Here is a 22,111-nt window from a genome sequence, read left to right on the forward strand (position 1 = left end):
GGGTTAACAAACATTTTCATTATTCGATAACAAATAGCAATTATATTCACTCGAGGGAAATTAATCAGATATTTAGTAATAAGAAATCGAATAATGGTCGAAAGACATAAAAAGAAAGAAAAAGCTAAATATGTTAATTATTTTGTACCAATCAGATTTTAATTATTTATTTTCATTAATGACTTCTATACTAGTAATTTAATATATTCCCCATAGTCCTAAAAAGCCATAGGGACAAAACTTTCATTATTCCATGGTTTTTAGTTTTTCCCCAATCATCAGTATTTGGATTATTCTCATTGTTCTCTAACCTTAAACCCCACACAGCCTCCCTCAATTGTCCTCTTGTGTCTGTTGATGTTGGCCAAGAACAACATGAAGAAGTCCTCCACTACTTTTCAGGATAAAAGAGAGAGATGCGTCAAGAACATAGGGACAATGATACCTTTGATTCTCTCCTCTCTCTTCATTGCTTCAATTCTCTGTTTGTTCTTTCTCATTTCCCCAAAACCTTTGACCCTTCTTCCCAATCAAGGCCCTGATATCTTTGATGATGATCACCCCCAACATAATAAGCAAGAAAAACATTCTCAAACAACTAAAGTTTCCTCATCATCATCCAACTCCAAACCACAAAAAGGTATGTTGTTACAAAATTCAATAATATGATCATTCATTTTGTCTTGGTCAACGTTGTTTAGACCTTGTTATTAAGAATTTGACTAGTTCAAATCAATCGCCTCTCCAACTTTTCCTGTTGTTGGATAACATGATCATATACTTTGTCAATCTTCTTGTTCAATTTTTTTTATTTTTGTTTTTCTTTTCAGAAGAAAATAAATGTGACCTATTTAAGGGTCATTGGGTTCCATCATTAGAGGGAGAATCATCGTATTACACAAATTCAAGTTGCATAACAATCCCTGATAGCAAGAACTGTTTCAGACATGGGAGAATGGACACTGATTTCCTTAAATGGAAATGGAAGCCTCATGAATGTGAGCTTCCAAGGTTCAATCCAACATCATTCCTCAACATTGTTCGCGGCAAGAAAATGGCATTCATTGGTGACTCTGTTGCTAGGAACCACATGGAATCCCTCTTATGCCTTTTGTCACAGGTCACACTCTAATTTTTTTTTCTCTTCATTTTATATAATAGTATAATCTAATTCAAATAATTTTATTAATGTAAGCAGAGTTTCGTGAATTAAATCTCAATTTGGTCCCTGAAATTTGGCTCCATGCTCAGAATGACCCCACAATTTTGTTAGCTCCAATTAGAACCCTCAAATTTGTAATCATGACTTTGACTTATCCATGTGATCATCTCCGTCACCGAAATATTGATCTAGCGCAATTGCATGACACGGTGGACACTACTTAAACGATGGCGTATTGGTTTCGCGCCCAAATCTTTTGGAAACCATGTAGTGTGAGGGTTTTCTTTAAGTAGTATCCACCGTGTCATGCAATTACGTCAGATCAGCGTTCCGACGACGGAAATAATCGCAGAGGCAAGTCAGAACTATGATTGCAAATTTAGAGTTCTAATTGGAACCAATGAAATTGTGAATGTCATTTTGAACATTCGACTAAAATTTAAGGACCAAATTGAGATTTAACTTGAGTTTGGGTATTCAAAATTTTCCAGCTGCTATAATTACGTTTGTGTTAAAACATGGGAGTTTGTAAAATCACATGACGAGAAAAGTTTTTGTTCTGTTGCTTGGGATTGATTAGGTTAGTTCATATTCCTTGCTTACACTGTAAGGGGAATGTGATTCTTGAAACCGATCCAAATGAAGGAAAGATTATATATTAAGGACGCGGCCACATATAAGTATAACACTATTATGTTGATATATCATAAATAGAAATAAAAATGGAAGTAAAGCAATTTAATCCCCTATATTGATTTACAGGTGAAGAGTTTGAATAGTTTGTATAATATTTTAGATTTAAATTTTGTTGCTGTTAAAAAATTGCCATTTCTCCAATGGGATGTTAGGTACGAATTCGCCGTTAATGTTGATGTAAAGAGAATAAAAAATATCTATAAAAATATAAAATCACTTACTAAAGTAATCATTTTGTAATTATGTATATTTATATAATTTTTAAACAAATTAATTTTTCAATAAATAATTAAATGTTTCACAACAAAATAATTAAACTTATTGTAAATGAATAATCAAACTTTTTTTTTAAACAAAAGATTATTTCTATGTAGGGATGATTGGTGTCTTGGTGATGTCCATGGTTAAAAAAGAATAATAACCACTTTTGAGGCTAAGGTGCAAAATAATACTTTTTACGGGATCATGCCAAGAATAATAGTATTGTGAGGTGCAAAAATGTAATAAATGAATAATAGAGAGCTACTTAATTCATAAGTTGATCTCCGTAGTTAGATGTGATCAATTTCCTAGTATTAATATAAATTTTGATGAATGATGTTTATTTGTACTATTTGTAGAGAAAACAAATGCTATTAGCATAATTTGATGTAAAGATGGTTGATGACAGTAGTTAATTGAAGTTATTGACCAATTTAGTTATGGTTGCCAAAAGAAAAAGTATAAGGAAATAATGTTTTAACTAACTTCATCAGGCTATTTTTATTTTTATTTTTATTTTTTTTTTTGAAATAACTTCTTCTCCCTCCCTCTTTTTAAAATGCTTCTGTTTGTTGTTATAATTGTTATTTGGATTTTTATGATTCGACGTTTTAAAATAGGTAATCCACTTTTCGGAGGTCAACTTTAGTCTAAATTTGGATGTTTTTCTAATGTTAAATTTTGGATGTTGATTTAGTTTATTTGGGGATTTTTGAATGTGTGGACATAAATGTAATTGACTTGGCTATTGGTTTATAAAAAGAGAAAATTTTACTCTTCTTTTTTAAGAAATGCTAAAATAATATTTTTTTTATTTATAAAATATATATTCTTCTCATTTATAACTTTTAAATTTTTTTTTTTTAATCTATTTTAAATTTCTGTGTTAACTGATGTTAACTTTATCTATTTAAAAAAAAAATAAATTATTTTTTACAAAAATACTCTTTAGCAAAATTTTATATTTTTGTCATTAAATTTTGTTTACTAAAATACTCTTTAATAAATTACTTTTTATTAATTAAATTGTATTTTTACCAAAATATTTTTTAAAAAATTTGATAATTAAATTATTTTTTTCTAAGATACTTTTCAATAATTTTTTTAATTATTAAATTATGATTTTACCAAAATTTTTGTTAACAATTATAGTTGTATTTTACTATTAATTTTTCAATATCAATATATATTATTTTAACATTAAATAAAAAAATTTTAGTAAGATTATTTTTTGATATTAATATATATTAATTGTTATACATATTAATAGTGGTAAGATTTTTTATTTAATATTAAAATAATATATATTGATATCAAAAAATTAATTGTAAAATATAAAAATAATTGTTAACAAAAATTTTGGTAAAATTACAATTTAATAATTGAAAAATTATTGAAGGGTATCTTAGACAAGAATAATTTAATTATTAAATTTTTTTAAAAATATTTTAGTAAAAATACAATTTAATCAAAAAAAAAAATAATTTATTAAAAGATATTTTGGTAAGCAAAATTTAATGACAAAAAAAATAAATTTTTTTCTAAAGGATATTTTTGTAAAAAGTAATTTATTTTTTCTTGAAAAATAGATAAAGTTAACATTAGTTAACACAAAAAATTTAAAATATATTAAAGAGGAGGTTTTTTAAAAATTATAAGAGAGAAAAAATGTATATTTTACAAATAGCGAGGAGAGTGAAATTTTCTCTTATAAAAATTATGTTGGATTTTGATTGCTCTTGTTTATATTATTTACTTTTTAGTTTAGATTTTGGATTTGTTTTGTTTTGAAAATTTGAAACTATATTTTACAGTAATTTATTTTTGGATATTATTTTATTAGTTGATTTTGAATATTTTTCTAGGACTTGATTTTGGATGTTCATTTAAATTATTATAAATTTTCATTCCTAAAAATATAATTTTTTTTATTCTTTATTTCAAACTAACATTGGATTTTGACAATCTGATAGCTAACAAATGACTGTTAGTAAAGTGGTGCCGATGAACGAATAATGAGATAACATTAAAAAAAAAAGAACAACAAAGGAGTGAAAAGAGAATAAAAATATGAAGGAGGAAAATAAAATTAAAAAAATTATAAAATTAACTTAAAAAATATTAATTTCATAATTGACCTCTTTTAATGGTTTTTATTACTTTAATAGTGATTTTATTTGATTATTCAAGTCACTTGAAAAAGTAATATCATATACCATTATTTTTTGGCAAAATATATAATATATTCATTTGGTTGGATTTTTTAACAATGTATATTTCATTTCCTTGAGTATTACATTAATGACACTTTTTTCAGATAATATTTTTAAATATAAATTCTTTTTTGGTTTGACAAGAATATTGTATTAGCCAACTAAAATATGTTTTTCTAATCATAAAATACGTTTTTTCTTGTTGTATTAGCATTTATTTTTTTTTACTATTTAATAACTCAATGATCTCGTCCCATCAAGTCTAGAGTCTATCGATACTTCATCATTGAGATTTGATTTTTGTTGTTATTTTTAGGATAAAATTATTTGTATATATGAACTTTGTGAATGTTGACAAAAATACTCATCAAACAAAGAAATTAATGTTATACTCTAAAAGATAGGTTTTGTGTGATAAAAATATCTAAATTTTAATTTTTTTGTTAATTTTTTAATAAAATTTTTAAATTTTTTCTATCATTTATCTTTAACTCAACTCTATCACCATCTTTTCTTCCCAAATCTCAAACTTTCATAATTCTCACCACTATCAACACCTTTTTTGATTACCACTGTCTTTCCTTCTCCTCACTCCTTCGCCAACATCGACTCTCTCGTTACTTGCGTCAAGAACTTCCCTTGAAACTACGGCGTTGTTCTCAAAATCTTGAAAGGCTATGTTAGATTTAACGGCACAATCATCACACAGTTGTACTATGCTTTCTACTATGACAATTCCAAGACTTTGATTTATTTCATTGAGCGGCTTTCCGCTGCTATTTTCTTCGTCTTTCTACAAGTTCTTTTAAGGAGTGATGATAGCAGTGCTGGTAATAGTGACGGTGAGTGGTGGCAGTAAAAAAGAGGAGGGGAGGCAGTGGTAATCAGGAGTTTAGGAGAGGTGCTGGTGGTGATGAGGGTTATGAAAGTTTGAAAGTTGAGATTGAAGATAAAGGGTGAGAGTAATTTAAGAATTTTATTAAAAAATCAGCCAAAAAAAAATAGAATTTAGATATTTTTATCATACGAAACTTATCTTTCATGTATATAATATTAATTAGTTTTCTTATTTAATGGATAATTTTATTAGCGTTCACAAAGTCCATAAGTACAAATACTCAATTTTTCTTATTTTTACCACACCATCATGCCATGTCAATCTTTATATGAATAGTTGAATACCATTAATCCATCATCATATTGATCATATTTGTGTTTGGTAGAATCAAAATGGGAAGAAATGATGAACTAGAAATAGTAAATATTGACAACATAATTGTTTCACTTATGTAGTTATGTCATGAACCATTTTCGATTTTTTCCCTTTAACTTATCGGCAACAAATATATATAATCATTCAAGGTGTTGAATATGACAAATAAATAATTGGATACATGTGATAGGTAAAAGCTTATGACAAATATTATGTTTAACCTATACTTATTCTTTAAAAAAAAAAAATATTCTAGAGGTTCTATAGTTTTTTTCAATTCGTAAATAGATATCTATAAAGGTTTATAATAAGATTTTTTGTATTTTATAAAAAATTTTAATTAAGTCATTGTGAATAATAAATACTCAAATTACAAATTAAATTATATTATTATATATCAAAGTATATTTTTTAATTAAAAAAGCTCTAATTGTTTCTTCTTTGCAATTATAGAATGTATAATAGAAGAAAACATTCCATTTAAAAATTGTTTTTTTTTATTTATAAATTAGAAGGATGATTAGGAGAATAATTTAAGACTCCCAATATTTTTTTCTAAACATATCAATGAACTAAATACAAATAATATATTCAAGTTAAAAATTTTTCTAAGATTAAACACATTATCTTTTAGTATGTTATTCATTCGGCATTATTAAAAAATGGATTGACACACTCTCAAGTTTCCATTCATTGATCTTAGGACTAGATTTTATGAAGGTATTTATCAAAGTTTAATTTTTATTAAATAAAACTCTAATTATTTGTTCTGTGTGATTATAAAAAAGTATAAATGGAAAGAATAATTTAAAAAAAATTGGAAACAAATGTTTTATAATTTTATTTTATGAATTTAAATATAGATTAATAATCAAAGAGTCTTAATTTATCCTCTAATTATACTCATACTTCATAAATGAATAAGAATTTAAATATATATATTTTATTTTAAAAATAAAAAATATAATTAGAGAAATAGTTTAAAATTCCCGATCATTTTCTTGAATATATCAATGAACATTATTCTAGTTTCAAATTTGGACATTTTTCTTAGAACATTTAAGGTTGGGAGTTGAACGTAATTAGGGGCTTAGAGACGAGGAGGTGGTGGTTTAGAGAGTGGCGAGGAGGTGAGGGCTGAACTTGAGGTAGAAAAAGACTTTTACAAGGATGAAATGCCATAGGCTAGTTCAAAATGTTACCACATACAAATTAATAGAAAATGCTTTTTGCTATTTTGGCATAGCCAATAATTAATAATTTATATTGACCAACATCTCTAGTTAGTAATCTAACATTTTTAATTTAGTAGTTTAATATTATTTTTTTAACTAACATTTTTAAATATTATTGATTAACTATTGGACAAAAATAATAAATTGTGTTGGTCCTGTAATATTTTAATTATTTTCATATAACAATATAACATACAAAATTTTTTATAATTAAATTATTGGCCCGATAAATAAAACATAAAAGGATCCATAATTTAATCTGATAATAAAAATTAATATTTAAATAAGAATTTTATTTTTATGTAAACTAGTGTAAATAAATATTAAGGATAAACTACAAAAAAATACATCCGAATAATTTTATTGTAGAAAAGAATGTACTTGAATTTTGTTATCGACAAAAATGTTCTCAAATAGTTTAAAATCGTGACAAAAATATCTAACATTAAATATGTATTTTCAAAAAATGTTTTAGAAATTAAATTTTGATACGATTTTTTGCCATAATTAAAAAAGTGAGATATTTTTATCGTTAAAATTTGGTGATTTTTTGATATATATATATATATATATATATATATTATATTTTGTAACTTTTTTGTCAACAACCAATAATACTTTTAAAAAATAAAAAAATATAGAGATCAAATTTTTATCCAATTTTTGTGTGTATATTTCTTAAATAGTCATCTAAATATTCCTATAAAATTTTGGATCAAAGCCATAAGCGGTTTGTTAAATATAAAAGTCGTTTGCTACTTACACAGAAAAAATAATATTCTTTTAGTATTTTTGTCGCGTTTTAAAATTATTTGAGAGTACTTTTGTCAATAACAAAATTTGAATGTATTTTTATCAGCGACCCGATTATTCGGGTATAATTTTAGTAATTTACCATTAGTTTTTATATTATTTATATAAATGATTATTTAAAAAATCGAATTTAATTAGATATCTGTGGTATAAGAAATCAAAATTAAATCCTTTATATCATTACTATCTTTGTTAGCATATAAAGAACATCTTCCATACATGAATGGGAGAATGTGACAATTTTGTTTGCAAATATTGACAGGAGGATACTCCAAAGGATATGTACAAGGACCCAGAAGACAAGTATAGAAAATGGTACTTCCCTAAGCATGATTTCACCCTAATGATGATTTGGAGCAGATTCCTCATCGTAGGAGAAGAAAGAATTGTGAATGGCACAGGTTCCAGCATTTTTGACCTTCACTTAGACAAAGTAGATGAAGATTGGGCCAATATATTCCCTGAATTAGACTATGCAATAATCTCAGATGGACATTGGTTTTTCAGAGTAATGTATCTTCACAAAGGTAACAAACTTATAGGATGTGTATATTGTAATGAACAAAATGTGACAAACTACAACATAGACTTGCCAATTAGGATGGCATTTAGAACAACATTCATGCACATAAATGGATCCAAGAAGAAAAAGAGAGGGTTGTTAACAGTGTTGAGGACATTTGCACCAGCGCACTTTGAGAATGGTGTGTGGAACAATGGAGGGTATTGCAATAGGACTAGTCCTTTGAGTGAGGGTGAGGCTGATTTTGGGAGCTTTGATTGGCAATTGAGGAGTATTCAGATGGAAGAGTTTGAGAGGGCAAAAAGGGAAAAAGGTGAAAAAAGATTATTTGAGATTTTGGATGTGACAAGGGCAATGTTGATGAGGCCAGATGGGCACCCTGGAGATCATTGGGGTAACAAGTGGATGAAAGGTTATAATGATTGCACTCATTGGTGTTTGCCTGGTCCTGTTGATTTGTGGAGTGAGTTCTTGCTTGCTCTTCTTATAAGATCACAACTTGGGATTTTGACTTCTTGAAACTTGACCCTCATACACATATATATAACTGCATTTTTAACCCATATAAACTACATTCATTTTGTATTTAACTAAATTGACGTGGTTCGAACTTCCAAATAAAATCACAATGTAATGTTTTTTGTTTATCAGCCAACTTAGTATATATAATACAAAATGTGTCATATATATAATGGTATATGGTAGTTACTTTGTAACTTGTTTTTTGAAGGGTATAAGCATCTTGAAAAAAATATTTTAAAATGAAAAAACTGATACAATAATAAAGGATTAATCATTATTGGAAGGGGTGGAAGTTGATTTAAAACTTAAAAGTGAGAATTGTGTTTCACTGGGTACGATTTATTTAAGACGGGTCGAGATTATAGGTTTGGGTAATTTGTTAGTTTAGGAAAAAAAGGCGGACTTTTGGGACAAACATGTTTCATCATGTACTCATGTCAAATCTGCCAAAACATGCGAATTAGACAATACTGAATTAGATGGATTTTTTTATGATGATGATTTTAAATTTTTAGTTTGATCTATTTTTTTTAACAATTCAGCGGATTTTGATCCGTTTATCACTCTTATATACGAGTTGTACTACTTAGATTAAAACTTTTTTTTGTTTAATTACTCTAATTTAGTCGTATTTTATGTGTTAAAAAATTATAAAAATTTGTTAATTTAAGTGTGTATGGCTCATTGTTATAAGCAAAAGAGAATACTAGTATTTTGTGTTCCTTTAGAGGTAATGCAAGGATACCAAACTAAATTTTAGAAAAAAAGTTAATTAACCTAGGTACATAATACACCTACACACTCTTCACATATTTTATTACATTTTTTTTAATTGTATTCTTTAAGGTTTAAACCTAGACCTTTGAGGTAGGGAGAGGGAAAATGCCATGTGAGCTATGGCTCATTGGAAAATTTTTTTTTTAAGTATTAGCTCAGTGTTGGTACTTTTGCTAGAAACGAAGTATTTATTAATCAGAATTTGTGAAAAAAATTGGAAACTAAGATTGTTGGGCCCGGTCAATAAGCCCAAATAGAGGGGACAAATTGGTACTTTGCTAAAAAAAATTAGTGCAGTATTGAAAATGAAAATAGAATATGAAGGGCATTCTCGTCACTCAAGAACAAAGCGTTGGGAGGGGGTAGGGATGGCAACGGGTCCCATGGAGGTGGGGACATGCCCCCGTCCCGCCTCCAAAACCTGTCCCCGTCTCCGCGACGGGTAACGGGAATTCCGTATCCACTGGGGATCGGGGTCTCCACGGATATCTGCGGATTTTTATAAAAAATAATAGACATAAAAAAATGAACAAAACAAAAAAAATAGAAAAAAAAAAATAAAGATCATTCCCAATTGTATTTACAAGCATATTTTTTATTGTCTCCAAATACTTAAAGAGCAATAAACAACAAATATCTCTTCTAAATATATTTATAACACATTAAAACAACCAAATTATTCAAAAACTAAAAAAATATAATTCTCAAACCTTCTTTCATCCTGTGATGATAGTGATGGTAGATTCTGATTTATTTAAATCAAATCCTACATCGAACAAAAAATCACAAATCTCAGGAATCATAAAATTTCAAAGAAATCACAAAAATCAAATCACATAAATCATAAATCACAGAAATCATAAAACTTCAAAGAAATCACAAAAATCAAATCACAGAAATATAAATTGTAATGAACAGAATCAAAATTAGGAATAATCAGAGTAAAAAATAATACTATAATAATTAACAAATTTTTCAAAGTAAATTAAAATTAACAAGTTGTCCAAAGCATATTAAAATAAATCAGAACAAGTTCTTCAAAGCAAATTAACAAGTTCTTCAAAACAAAAGCAAATTAAGATAAATTAGAATAAGTTCTTCAAAGCAAAATCAAATTAACAAGTTCTTCAAAACAAATTAAGATAAATCAGAACAAGTTCTTCAAAGCAAATTAACAAGTTCTTCAAATCAAATTAAGATAAATCAGAACAAGTTCTTTAAAGCAAATTAAAATTAACAAGTTCTTCAAATCAAATTAAGATAAATAAGAACAAGTTCTTCAAAGCTAATTAACAAGTTCTTCAAAGCAAAATAAAATTAACAAATTCTTCAAAGCAAATTAAAATAAATCAGTACTAATTCTGCAAAGCAAACTAAAATTACAGAAATAATATGATAGATGAACCCTAAAACAACAACTGAATAAATTTAAATGGTAGTTCACAAAACTTACCGGGAGGAAGAGCAGCTGAGCTGACGGTGAAGATCGGCGACAAGGCGAAGAGGCGAAGACGACAAGGCGCGGAGAGGCGAAGACGCGAAGGTTGGCGAAGGGGCTTTGTAGTGACGCTGGCACTGCTGCCTCAGCTGGGTCAGGCGGCAACGAAGATGCTCTTCTCGACTGGGTCAGGCGGAAACGGCGATGTTCTCCTCGACTGGCCAGATGCGACGACGATGTTGCGATTGTGAACGGGATGGTGAGACTTAGACGCGCGAGAAGAGGGTAGGAGCTTCGTGTTGGCGGCAGTGAGGGGGTAGGAGATGGCGGACGACAGTGGTAACTAGTAGTGGTGAGAGGAGAGGAGAGGAGTGGAGAGGAGAGGAGAGGGAAAACGAGTGTGAGTGACGGCTAGGGTTGCAAATTTTCAACTCCTCACTTTGATATGAACTCCGCTAGGGAGACAATGAAAAATCTTGACAATATATACAATGGGCTGATTTATTGGCCCACGGTAGATTAAAAAATAAAAAAACCTCCTAAATTCTAATAATAAAAAACTTTTACCCTCATTTTCAAATTTAACTATTTTCTACCTACTACCAAATTTTCCAAAATATACGATAAAATAACCGTTAAATTTCAAATTCAAATTTCAAATTCTCCAATTTTAAATTTCAAATTTTAACCCCGCAGCACCACAGTCGCACCCATGTCTTCCCCACCCATGCTTTCCCCTCATGTGCCCATTGATGGATGTTCAGTTCAATAGGTTGGCAGATGGTTAGTTTAAGTATATAAAATTAACAAATGCTAGATGTTCATTTCATTAGGTAGTCAGATGTTTATTTTAATAGGTATCTGGATGATTGTTTGTTGGATTTAGATCTATCTCAAATTTTTTGGAAGCGACCTTCTCCTACCTAGATGACGCCGGCGAATTTCAAAACACCATCATCTCCGACCTAACGATGGGCAAAAAAGCCATCATTTTTTCCGTCCCGAGAGCCTTCACACCAACCTGCTTGCAGAAGCACGTTCAACAGTCAGCGGAGCTGAAGGTGAAAGGCGTGGACAGAATTGCGTGCGACGCATTCGTGATGAAGGTGTGGAAAAAAGACCTCCTGAAAGTCAACGACGAAGTTCTGTTACTTTCTGACAGTAATGAAACGTTCACGAAGGCCATTGGGTACGAGTTGAATCTGAGCGCGGCTGCCAGGATCCAGGGGGTGCGGCGTTGAACGGTTGCTAGTTGCACGGTAACCAGAAGTAGCCGCGGCGACGGGGAAGAAAAGAAGGACCTGCCGAGGGATCCGATACGCCAACGGAGAGACCACATGTGGTTTTGGTCAGCCAGAACCATGCAGCGGTAGCAGAACGGTCGGTCGGGGATTGCTGTAGTGTCAACGTCAGACATCAATGGGTGTGAAATTTTGATAAGATGTTGAGTAACTGTACGTATTTAAACGTTTAATTGCTAATCCTAATTTTTTAAAATTTAAAATTTGAAATTAATCAAGAATCTAGTGTTCCGAGGGTTACTTGAAACTAAAGGTCGATCTCGGATGAGATCTGCTGTGGTGGCCGGAGCTGTCGTGTCTGACTTGTTGGATCTGGTGGCCGAAGCTGTTGTGTCCGACCTGTTGGATCTGATGGCTGGAGCTGTCGTGTCCGACCTGATGGAACTGGTGGAGCTGGAGATGTCGCTTATCCTTCGTCACCGGAGGGTGGTGGTACCTGCAAGAGACTCCGATGCTTAAGTTAGCATGGGCTTTAAGCAGGTTTTTTGTGTAGAATCAGAGTATGAGTTATACCTGGGTGCTCTAGTATATTTATAGTAGTGTTGGGTGACCTTTCTGGATAAGATAAGTTAGTTATCTTATCTTATCTTTGAGTGAAGTCATCTTATCTTTAAGGGGAACCGCCTTTATCTTTCTAGGCTGTAGCTGCCTTTAGATTGGGCTATGTTCCTTTGTTTTAGGCCTTCTTGGGCTTCTTGTGGTGATTTGGCCGAACTCTTTAAAGAAAAGGTCGGGTGTTCTGACCTGAAGAGGTTGATCGCTTTGTCTTCAATCAGCCCAGGTCGGATAGCTCGACCCAGGGTATGAACAGTGCCCCTGCTTGAGCTCAATCCTTACTTTTTTAGGGTTGTGTCTTCAGACTTCGACCCTTTTGGAGAAGTCGAGCTCGAGCATTTTGCCTTTTTGTCGATCTCTATATAACTCCTGCTGGGCTCCTTTGAATGCGGAGCGTTTTTCTCTTTGTTCGTTACCGCGCGCGTTGCGCTTTCTTGGGAACATGCGAGGGTTAAATGCTCATTAACTCCTCTTTTGCCGTTTCCTCTTTTCCCTCTTTTGGTTTCGTTTTGAATTTTGAAGCCCTATCTTTCAGTTTCTTCTTCTTCTTCTCCTTTCTCGTTATCCTTTGCTTTTCGTCGCTTCACTGAAGTGCTTCGTAGTTTTCTTTAACTCGAGAGTGTTCGATCGTTGCCCCTTTTTCCTCTTTCTTTACAGGTTGGTATCTCTTCCTCTATTTTTTCATTTTGATGATTTGTCTTGGTACTTCATGTCTGCGAAGAATCCGTTTTGAAAGGCTGGATCCTTTTTGTTAAAGGTTGCATTTTTTAATTAATGTTGTGCTTTCCTTGACTTGTCCCTAACTCTTTGCTTGCTGTTGCGCTTTGTCTTCGCATTTTCACATCTTCAAGCCTTCTATCTTCTCTGCCTTGAAGCGACTGTTTGGTGTGGACTTTGCGCCGTTCTTCGTTACTACTTTCTTCCCTGCAGGTTAGTGTTTTCTTTCTTTTCTCTTTTTGCTTTCGACAACTGTGCATGCTTTTGATGTAAGGCTTTGACTTTGTATCTCGCTTTTGCTTTTGAAAAACCTTGATTCTTCTGTAAAAAGATTGCATCTTTTTGTGTCTTGATCCACGGCTTGTGATTTTTCCTTGTTGCTCGCTTTTTGAGAAGAATGTGTGCCTTCTGGTGATCTTGCTTAGGGTTTTCGTTGCTGTTCTTGTTTCTTTTCATCGTTGTCTGGCTTTTTGTTCTAGCTTAACAATCTTTTGATGATGAACTGTCAGTAGGAGAAGTTGTAACTTTGATGTTTTTTGTTGGAGATGATGATTTTTGCTTCGTGGAGTGTCGATTCTTGTTTGCGAGATGTTTAGGGCGTAGGTTGTCGATTTCCTTTTTCCTGGTTCTTGCCTTGTTATTGCCTCCAAAGGGTGCCCCTGGGCTTTGGTGTGAGTCCTGGGGTTTTCCTTTTACTAACTTCTTGATGCTCATGTGTTATTGTCCGAGTTGTTTCCCTATTTGGCCGAGTTGTCTGGTAGTAACCCATTTTACTTTTTCTTACTGTAGGAATAGTTGACCCATGTCTTCTCGCAAAAACATTTTTGAGATATCTACTAAGATCCCGGATGGCATGTCAGATTGGCTGGATTCCATTATTCTGATGTGTGTTATAGTTGCTGACTCTGAGTATTGCGTGCGGCTTAGGAGGCACCATAGGATTTGTAGTGATAGGGATCAAGAGAAAAACTATGAGTTAGTGTCGCCTGACCCTGAGGAGAGGGCTAGCTTTCCCTCTTTAACTCAAAGAGAACGTCCCTTCTTCTACGCTTACGACTATTTCTTTAGTCATTTGAATATTACCATTCCTTTCACCCCCTTTGAGACCGAGTTATTGTGGTCCTGCAATGTAGCTCTTTCCCAGCTTCACCCGAACTCTTGGGGCTTCATTGAAATCTTCCAGTTGTTGTGTCAAGAACTAGATATCCGACCTACCCAAACTCTTTTTCTCTATCTTTTTGTGTTGATGAAGCCAGGGGTAACGAAGAAGAAAGCCTCTTGGGTTTCTTTCCAAGCTATTTAAGGCAAGAAGGTTTTCTCTATGTATGACGAGTCCTTTAGGGACTTTAAAAACTATTATTTCAAGGTCCGAGCTGTTGAGAGAGCTCGGCCCTTCTTTTTGGATGAGAATGATGAGCCTACCTTCCCTTTGTGCTGGCAGAAGAACGTAATGGTATCCAGGTATTCATGGGAAAGTCTGGATGAGGTCGAATAGGATTTTATAAATATGTTGGAGGAAAACTGGGGGGAACCCCCTCATCTTGATACAAAGAAGTTTCTTTCAGATCCTTCCCTTCCTCGAACTGAATTGGGTAGTGGTCGACTTCTTTGTTAATAGTTTTGCTTTGTGGTTGAATGTTTATCTTCATCTATTTGTGACTTGTTTTCTTGGTTTCTTTTTTGTAGACATGGTGAAATCTACAGATTCTATGAAACATTTTCGTAGGGCGAAGAAGGCTACAGCTGCTTCCAACATCTCGGCCAAGGCTGCGGAGGGAGAGTCTTCCCAAGTTCCTCCCAAGAAACCACCGTTGAGTGCTTTTGGGCTGAGGAAGGTTATTCCAACTCCTCAAGTCTGAGTTGTCCCCTCTAACCTGGTTAGACCCTCTTCTGGTGCTGCCTCCTCTCCGACTGCTGGTCCTCCTCCTAAAAAATAAAAAACTGTTGAACCTTATGATTTGGATGTCCCTGATTTTGATGCCGTAGGGTTTGTTGATAATCAAATTGCTCCTTATGGTCGACTTCCCATGGACGACGTGTCCATTCTTCATCATTTGAATTTTATCACCAATAACAGCATACGGATGGCCCATATGGGTGCGGCTTTGTTTCGAACTGTCCAAGGTTCCCCTGTTCATGCAACTAAGGAATTCTTGGAGGATGCAAAGTCAGAATTTGATAGAATCAAAGGTTCGAAGGATGAACTTGACGCCAGGGTGATTAAGCTGGAGTTGGACTTGGAGAAGGAGAAGTCGCGGGCTGTCAGGGCTGAGGCAACTGCGAATTTGGCGGAGGAGATGGCAAAAAAGCATAAGGAGAATTATACCCGCACTTATGCTGAAGTGTTGGAGCTGAGGGGGAGGCTTGAAACTGCCCACGTGGACTACGCCGATCTTCAGGGCCATTTGGTGGACACTGTTACAGGCGCTTATGAAAACTTGAAGGCGCAGGTTCGAGTTCTTGCTCCTGAACTCGACCTGACCCTTTTTAGCTTAGACAATGTGGTGGAAGATGAGAAGATAGTGCCTGCCCCAGATGATGAAGATGATGGGCCTCCTCCTGCACCCTCGGCCAAAGCTTCTGCAGCCACAATTTCTTCAAATCCTTCTGCCGAGTTCGACCATTCCCAACCTGATCCAGATTGTGAAATTCTTAATCGTGAGGATTGGACCATGGACGCCGTCCCTGTGAATATCATTCCTCCTCCTTCTGCCACTGACGCTGCTGCTGGGGAGACTTTGCACCCCTTATGATTTATGTGTTTTATCTCCATAGCCCGACTTGTGGGCTTTTGAACTCTATTTTTTGTAACTTTGTTTATGATTTGGTTCCCTTGACTATTAGTTGCTTTTATGCAACTTAGTAGAAAAACAGAAATGTTTTTGAACTCTTGAGGCCCTCTTTCAGGTCGCCCTCTGAGTCTTTTTGATGATTGTTGTGTTTCTTTTGATATGTTGGTCGTTCCTTTGCAAATTTTGTAGATCTCTGCTGCTCGACCTCTTTTAGATCATTGTTTTGTCTGTCTCTTGGTCGGGCGAGATGATCCTTGAGGCTAACATGTTCGACAACTTTTTAGTGTTTTGGTAGAACCCTTTTAGTTGGTTTTCGAACAATTTTGATAGCCTTGTTGTGGAGTCGTGACTCTTCGGGTAAAGCTATGTTTCTTTAAGCGTATGCTTTGGATGGTCGACTTTGTTGGTTTGAAATACCCCTTTCATTGGTTGATTTCTCTTTGTTGGTTCTTCTTGAGTTATTTTTAGTAATCTATTAGGCCTCTTTTTATGGATTTACTTTTTATAACTTTGTTGCTTCGCTCAGTTTAGTTAGACTTCTTCTTGTCGAACCTTCTTAAGTTATTTTTAGTAATCCATTTTTACTCAGACCTCGCCAGGCCTCTTTCTATGGATTACTTTTTATAACTTTTTCGCTTTGACTGGTTTGGTCCGACTTCTTCTTGTCGAATCCTCTTAAGTTATTTTTAGTAATCCATTTTTAGTAAGACCTCGTCAGGCCACTTTTTATGGATTACTTTTTATAACTTTTTCGCTTTGACTGGTTTGGTCCGACTTCTTCTTGTCGAACCTTCTTAAGTTATTTTTAGTAATATATTTTTAGTAAGACCTCGTCAGGCCACTTTTTATGGATTACTTTTTATAACTTTTTGTCGATCGCCTTGCCCGACTTCTGTGTCGGTACTTCTTAAGTTACTTTTAGCAATCCATTTTTAGCCAGGCCTCGTCAGGCGGCTTTTTATGGATTACTTTTTATAACTTCTTGCATTAATCTGTTTTTGTTGCTTTCACCTTACCGACTTCTTTGTAATCTGGTGACGAGTTTGGTTCTCATCTTGCCGACCTTGTCGTATTCGGGCGGTGAATTCTTACACTCAGATTAATACGTCTTGGTAGATAGCCTTTTTATGGAATTTGAAAAACTTTATTCAAGTAGAAAATATAAAATATACAAGAGTATATACATATAAGTGCTTACCCTTCTAAATCAGGCAATTTTGTAGATCTTGGCTTGGTGCCTCATTAAAAAACCTTTTCAAGAAAAAGAGTGCACCTTGACCTAAGATCTTTATCACTTTATAACTATAGTACCTTCTCCGGTTACATGCATGCCATGATCACGGTAGCTCTCGCCCTTCCAGATCGGACACTTTGTAGTAACCTTTTCCCAGTACCTCTACAACTCGGTAAGGTCCTTTCCAGTTAGCTGCTAGCTTCCCTTCTCCTGATCAACCTGCTCCGATGTCATTTCGGATTAAGATGAGATCATTGTTGGTGAAGCTTCGCTGGACTACTCTATGATTATACCTTGAAGCCATTCGACGCTTTAGCGCTTCCTCTCTAATCCAAAATCTTTCTCAGATTTCTGGAAGTAGTTCGAGCTTTTCTCTTTGATTTTGGGAATTGGTATCTTCTTTGTAGAGGATTATCCTGGGGGATCCTTCTTCTATCTCTACTGGGATCATTGCCTCCATTCCGTAAGCAAGTCGAAAGGGTGATTCTTCTGTGGTGGAGTGCGGAGTTGTCCGATATACCCATAGAACTTGTGGGAGCTCTTCGGCCCAAGCTCCCTTTGCACCCCGTAGTCTTCGTTTTAACCTGGCTAGTATGACTTTGTTGGCAGCTTCTGCCTGTCCATTAGCTTAAGGGTGTTCTACGGATGTGAATTGGTGCTTTATTTTTAAGTCGGCTACCAAGTTTCTAAAACCTGTATCAGTAAATTGAGTGCCATTATCTGTGGTGATGGAGTAAGGGACTCCAAACCTTATAATAATGCTCCTGTATAAAAATTTCCGACTTTTTTGGGCGGTGGCATTGGCTAGGGGCTCTGCCTCAATCCATTTCGTGAAATAGTCTGCCCCTACAATGAGGAACTTGACTTGTCCTGATCCTTGGGGAAAGGGTCCGAGGAGGTCGAGTCCCCATTTTACGAATGGCCAGGGTGACGTTACGCTGATGAGCTCTTCTGGTGCAGCGATGTGGAAGTTAGCATGCTTCTGACATGGTGGGCATGTCTTGACGAATTCTGTCGCTTCTTTGTGTAAGGTTGGCCAGAAAAATCCAGCTCGGAGTACCTTCTTGGAAAGAGCTCGTGCCTCTAAGTGGTTGCTGCACATGCCACTGTGTACTTCTTCCAGGACTTCCCTTGTGTTAGAAGTCGGTACGCACTTTAGGAGGGGTGTTGAGATCCCTCTCCTATATAAAATGTCACTCACCATAGTATAGTACTGTGATTCTTGTATTAACTTCTTTGCCTCTTTCTTATCTGTGGGGAGTGTTTCTGTCTTGAGGTATTTGATAATGGGGGTCATCCACCCTTGATCCTGACCAGATATGGTTAGGACCTTTTCTTCCTCTGAGATTGATGGGCTTTGTAGTGTTTTCTGGATGAGACTTCTATTATTGCCCCCTAGTTTGGTGCTGGCTAGTTTTGAGAGTGCGTCAGCTCGAGCATTCTGTTTCCGGGGTATATATCTGACCTCATATTCCCCAAGTTGTCCGAGCTGTTCTTTGGTTTTGTCCAGATACTTCTTCATGGTGGGATCTTTAGCTTGGTAATTCCCTTATATTTGTGAGGTAACTATTTGAGAATCACTGAAGATGGTAAACTTTTGAACTCCTACCTCCTTAGCCAGCCTTAAACCAGCCAGTAATACTTCGTATTCGGCTTGATTATTTGAAGCAGGGAATTCGAACTTTAGTGAGAGTTCGATTTGGGTTCTCTGGTCGCTTTCTATTATCATACCTGCCCCACTCTCGGTTTTGTTTGAGGATTCATCCACGTAGAGATTCCATTTTGTGGGAGTTCCCGGGGTATCAGTGTACTCAGCGATGAAATCGGCCAGATACTGCGATTTGATTGCTGTCCGAGCTTCATATTGTAAATTGAATTCGGACAACTCAACTGCCCACTGCAGTATTCTTCCAGCTAAGTCTGTCTTCTGTAGAATACCTTTTATGGGCTGACTGGTCCAAACCTTAATAGTATGTGCTTGAAAGTATGGGCGAAGTCGTCGGGAAGTGAGTATGAGAGCGTATGCGAACTTCTCTATTTTTGATAGTTTAGCTCGGCCCCTTGTAGGGCTTTGCTGATGAAGTAGATGGGTTGTTGCCCACTTTCGTCCTCTCTAACCAGTGCTGAAGCTATTGCCCAATTTTCTACTACCAGGTATAGTATGAGTGCTTCTCCCTCCCGTGGCCAGGTAAGAATGGGTGGTTGCCCCAAAAATTTTTTGAAATCTTGGAAGGATTTCTCGCACTCTTCAATCCATTCAAACATCTTTCCCTTCCTTAATGTGGCGTAAAAGGGGAGGGATCTTATGGCCGAACCGGCTAAGAACCGGGACAGAGCTGCCAGTCTTCCGTTGAGCTGTTGTACTTCTTTGACGCAGGTCAAACTTTTCATGTTGAGTATAGCCCGACATTTATCTGGGTTCGCCTCTATTCCTCTTCGTGTGAGCATGAATCCCAGAAATTTGCCTGCTTCTATCGCGAAGGTACATTTTGTAGGATTAAGTCGCATACCATGCTTTCTGATGGTGTCGAACACTTTTGCGAGGTCGGGCAACAAGGATTCCTCAGTTTGTGTTATACCAGCATATCGTCGACGTAGACCTCCATTAGTTTCCCGATGTGTTCTGCGAAGACTTTGTTCATTAATATTTGGTAGGTAGCTCCTGCATTTTTGAGTCCGAACGACATGACGATATAGTAGTAATTTGCTTTGGGAGTTAGGAACGACGTATTTTCTTGGTCGGGTGGATACATCGGGATTTGATTGTATCATGAATAAGCATCCATAAAGGAGAGGTACTTGTATCCCGAAGATGCATCCACTAGAGCGTCTATATTTGGTAGTGGGTAGGGGTCTTTTGGGCATGCTTTATTAAGGTCGGTGTAGTCAGTGCACATCCGCCACTTCCCATTTGACTTTTTCACCAAGACAATGTTGGCTATCCATAGTGGGTATTTGACTTCCCTTATGAATCCTGCCTCCAGTAAGGCTTGCACTTGCTCTTCCATAACTCGGGACTTTTTCGGTCTGAGCTTCCTACACTTCTGCTGCACTGGCCGAGTTCCTGAGTATACCGCCAGTTTGTGGCACATTAGTTTGGGATCTATGCCTGGCATGTCTACGGCCTTCTATGCAAAGAGATCGGCGTTATCCTTTAGGAACTGTATTAGAGACTCCTTCAGGTCTCCTTTCAAGGTTCCCCCTACATTTGTCGTTTTATCACGGGCATCCCCGATTTGGACCTCTTCAGTCTCGCCTTCAGATTGTGGGCGGAATTCTTTGCAATCTCGAACTCCCCCGAGTTCAATGGTGTTGACTTCCTCTCCTTAGAGGTTGCCTTTGAGGTTCAGACTTTCATTGTAACAGCGTCGCGCAATTTTTTGGTCCCCTTTTATCATGGTGATCCCTTCTGGAGTTGGGAACTTCATGCACAGATGTGGAGTTGAAACTACTGCGGCGAGTTGGTTCAACGTTGTCTGACCTATTAGGGCATTGTAAGCGGAGCTCACATTGACTACTATGTAGTCTATATTGAGTGTCCTTGACCGGGTTCCCTTTTCGAAAGTTGTGTGCAGTGAGATATATCTAAGTGGTTGGATTAGAGTGTCTCACAGCCCAAATAAGCTATTCGGATATGCTCTGAGCTCCTTTTCTTGCAAGCCGAGTTTGTCGAAGGCGGATTTGAACAAGATATCTGCGGAGCTTCCTTGGTCTACTAGTGTCCTGTGAAGATTAACGTTTGCCAATATGATGGTAATGACCATGGGATTATCATGTCCTGGGATAACACCTATTGCATCTTCTTTAGTAAAGGTAATTGTGGGGAGGTCGGTTGACCTCTCTCCTTCCCCGACATGATATACTTCTTTAAGGTGTCTTTTGCAAGATGATTTAGAGATCCCTCCTCCTGCGAATCTTCCATTTATCATATGTACATATCTCTCAGGGGTACGGGGTAGTCGTTCGGCCTGTCCAACCTCTTGGTCTCGTCTTCTCTTCCTCGGCTCGTCGGTTTTATTGGCCAAGAACCTGTCTAGTCTTCCTTCCCGGGCTAGCTTTTCTATGACATCCTTTAGGTCGTAGCATTCGTTGGTGGAGTGTCTGTAAATTCGATGATATTCACAGTACTCTCTTCTCAGTGTTGCATATTTCTCGGTAAACATCCACAAGAGATACCCGAAGAGGGGTGTAAGTGTTGTATTTTTTTAGGCTTTTCGCTGGATTGATCTTCTTTCTTCTTGGACTCTTTATCCTTGTCCCGAGAGGGGTAGGAGAATCCAAATTTAAGGTTTCTCCTAATCGAGAGTTCTCCTCCATATTGATGTACTTTTCTGCCCTTTCTTGTACCTCGTTCAGAGATGTGGGGTGCTTTTTTTATATGGAGTGACTAAAAGGTCCTTCTCGTAGGCCATTGATGAGACCCATTATGGCTGCTTCTGTTGGCAGAGTTTGTATGTCGAGACATGCTTTGTTGAATCTTTCTATGTAGTTACGAAGGCTTTCTCGATCTCCTTGCTTGATCCCTAACAGGCTCGGGGCGTGTTTGGCTTTGTCCTTCTGGATGGAGAATCGGGCCAGGAATTTTTTAGCTAAGTCGTCAAAGCTGGTGATGGATCTAGGAGGCAAAATATCGAACCACTTAATTGCTGTCTTTGTTAG

At 35.5% G+C, this 22,111-nt stretch overlaps 1 protein-coding gene across 2 annotated transcripts; it reads left to right on the forward strand.

The window, feature by feature from the left end:
• The first annotated feature begins 246 nt into the window (after nucleotides 1-246).
• Nucleotides 247-8,763, forward strand: TBL22 (TRICHOME BIREFRINGENCE-LIKE 22). Of its 2 annotated transcripts, none has more exons than XM_016345366.3 (3): nucleotides 247-640; nucleotides 831-1,120; nucleotides 7,856-8,763. In XM_016345366.3, exons 1-3 carry the CDS (start codon nucleotides 358-360, stop codon nucleotides 8,633-8,635), a joined length of 1,353 nt encoding a protein of 450 aa, XP_016200852.1. In that variant the 5' UTR covers nucleotides 247-357; the 3' UTR covers nucleotides 8,636-8,763. The 2 variants fall into 2 exon arrangements, with proteins under 2 accessions (XP_016200852.1, XP_020980052.1); XM_021124393.2 differs by having other exon boundaries at nucleotides 834-1,120.
• Nucleotides 8,764-22,111: the final 13,348 nt, after the last annotated feature.

Source organism: Arachis ipaensis, chromosome B5, assembly GCF_059453495.1.
Source record: "Arachis ipaensis isolate K30076 ecotype BB chromosome B5, ASM5945349v1, whole genome shotgun sequence".
NCBI classification, from domain to species: domain Eukaryota; kingdom Viridiplantae; phylum Streptophyta; class Magnoliopsida; order Fabales; family Fabaceae; genus Arachis; species Arachis ipaensis.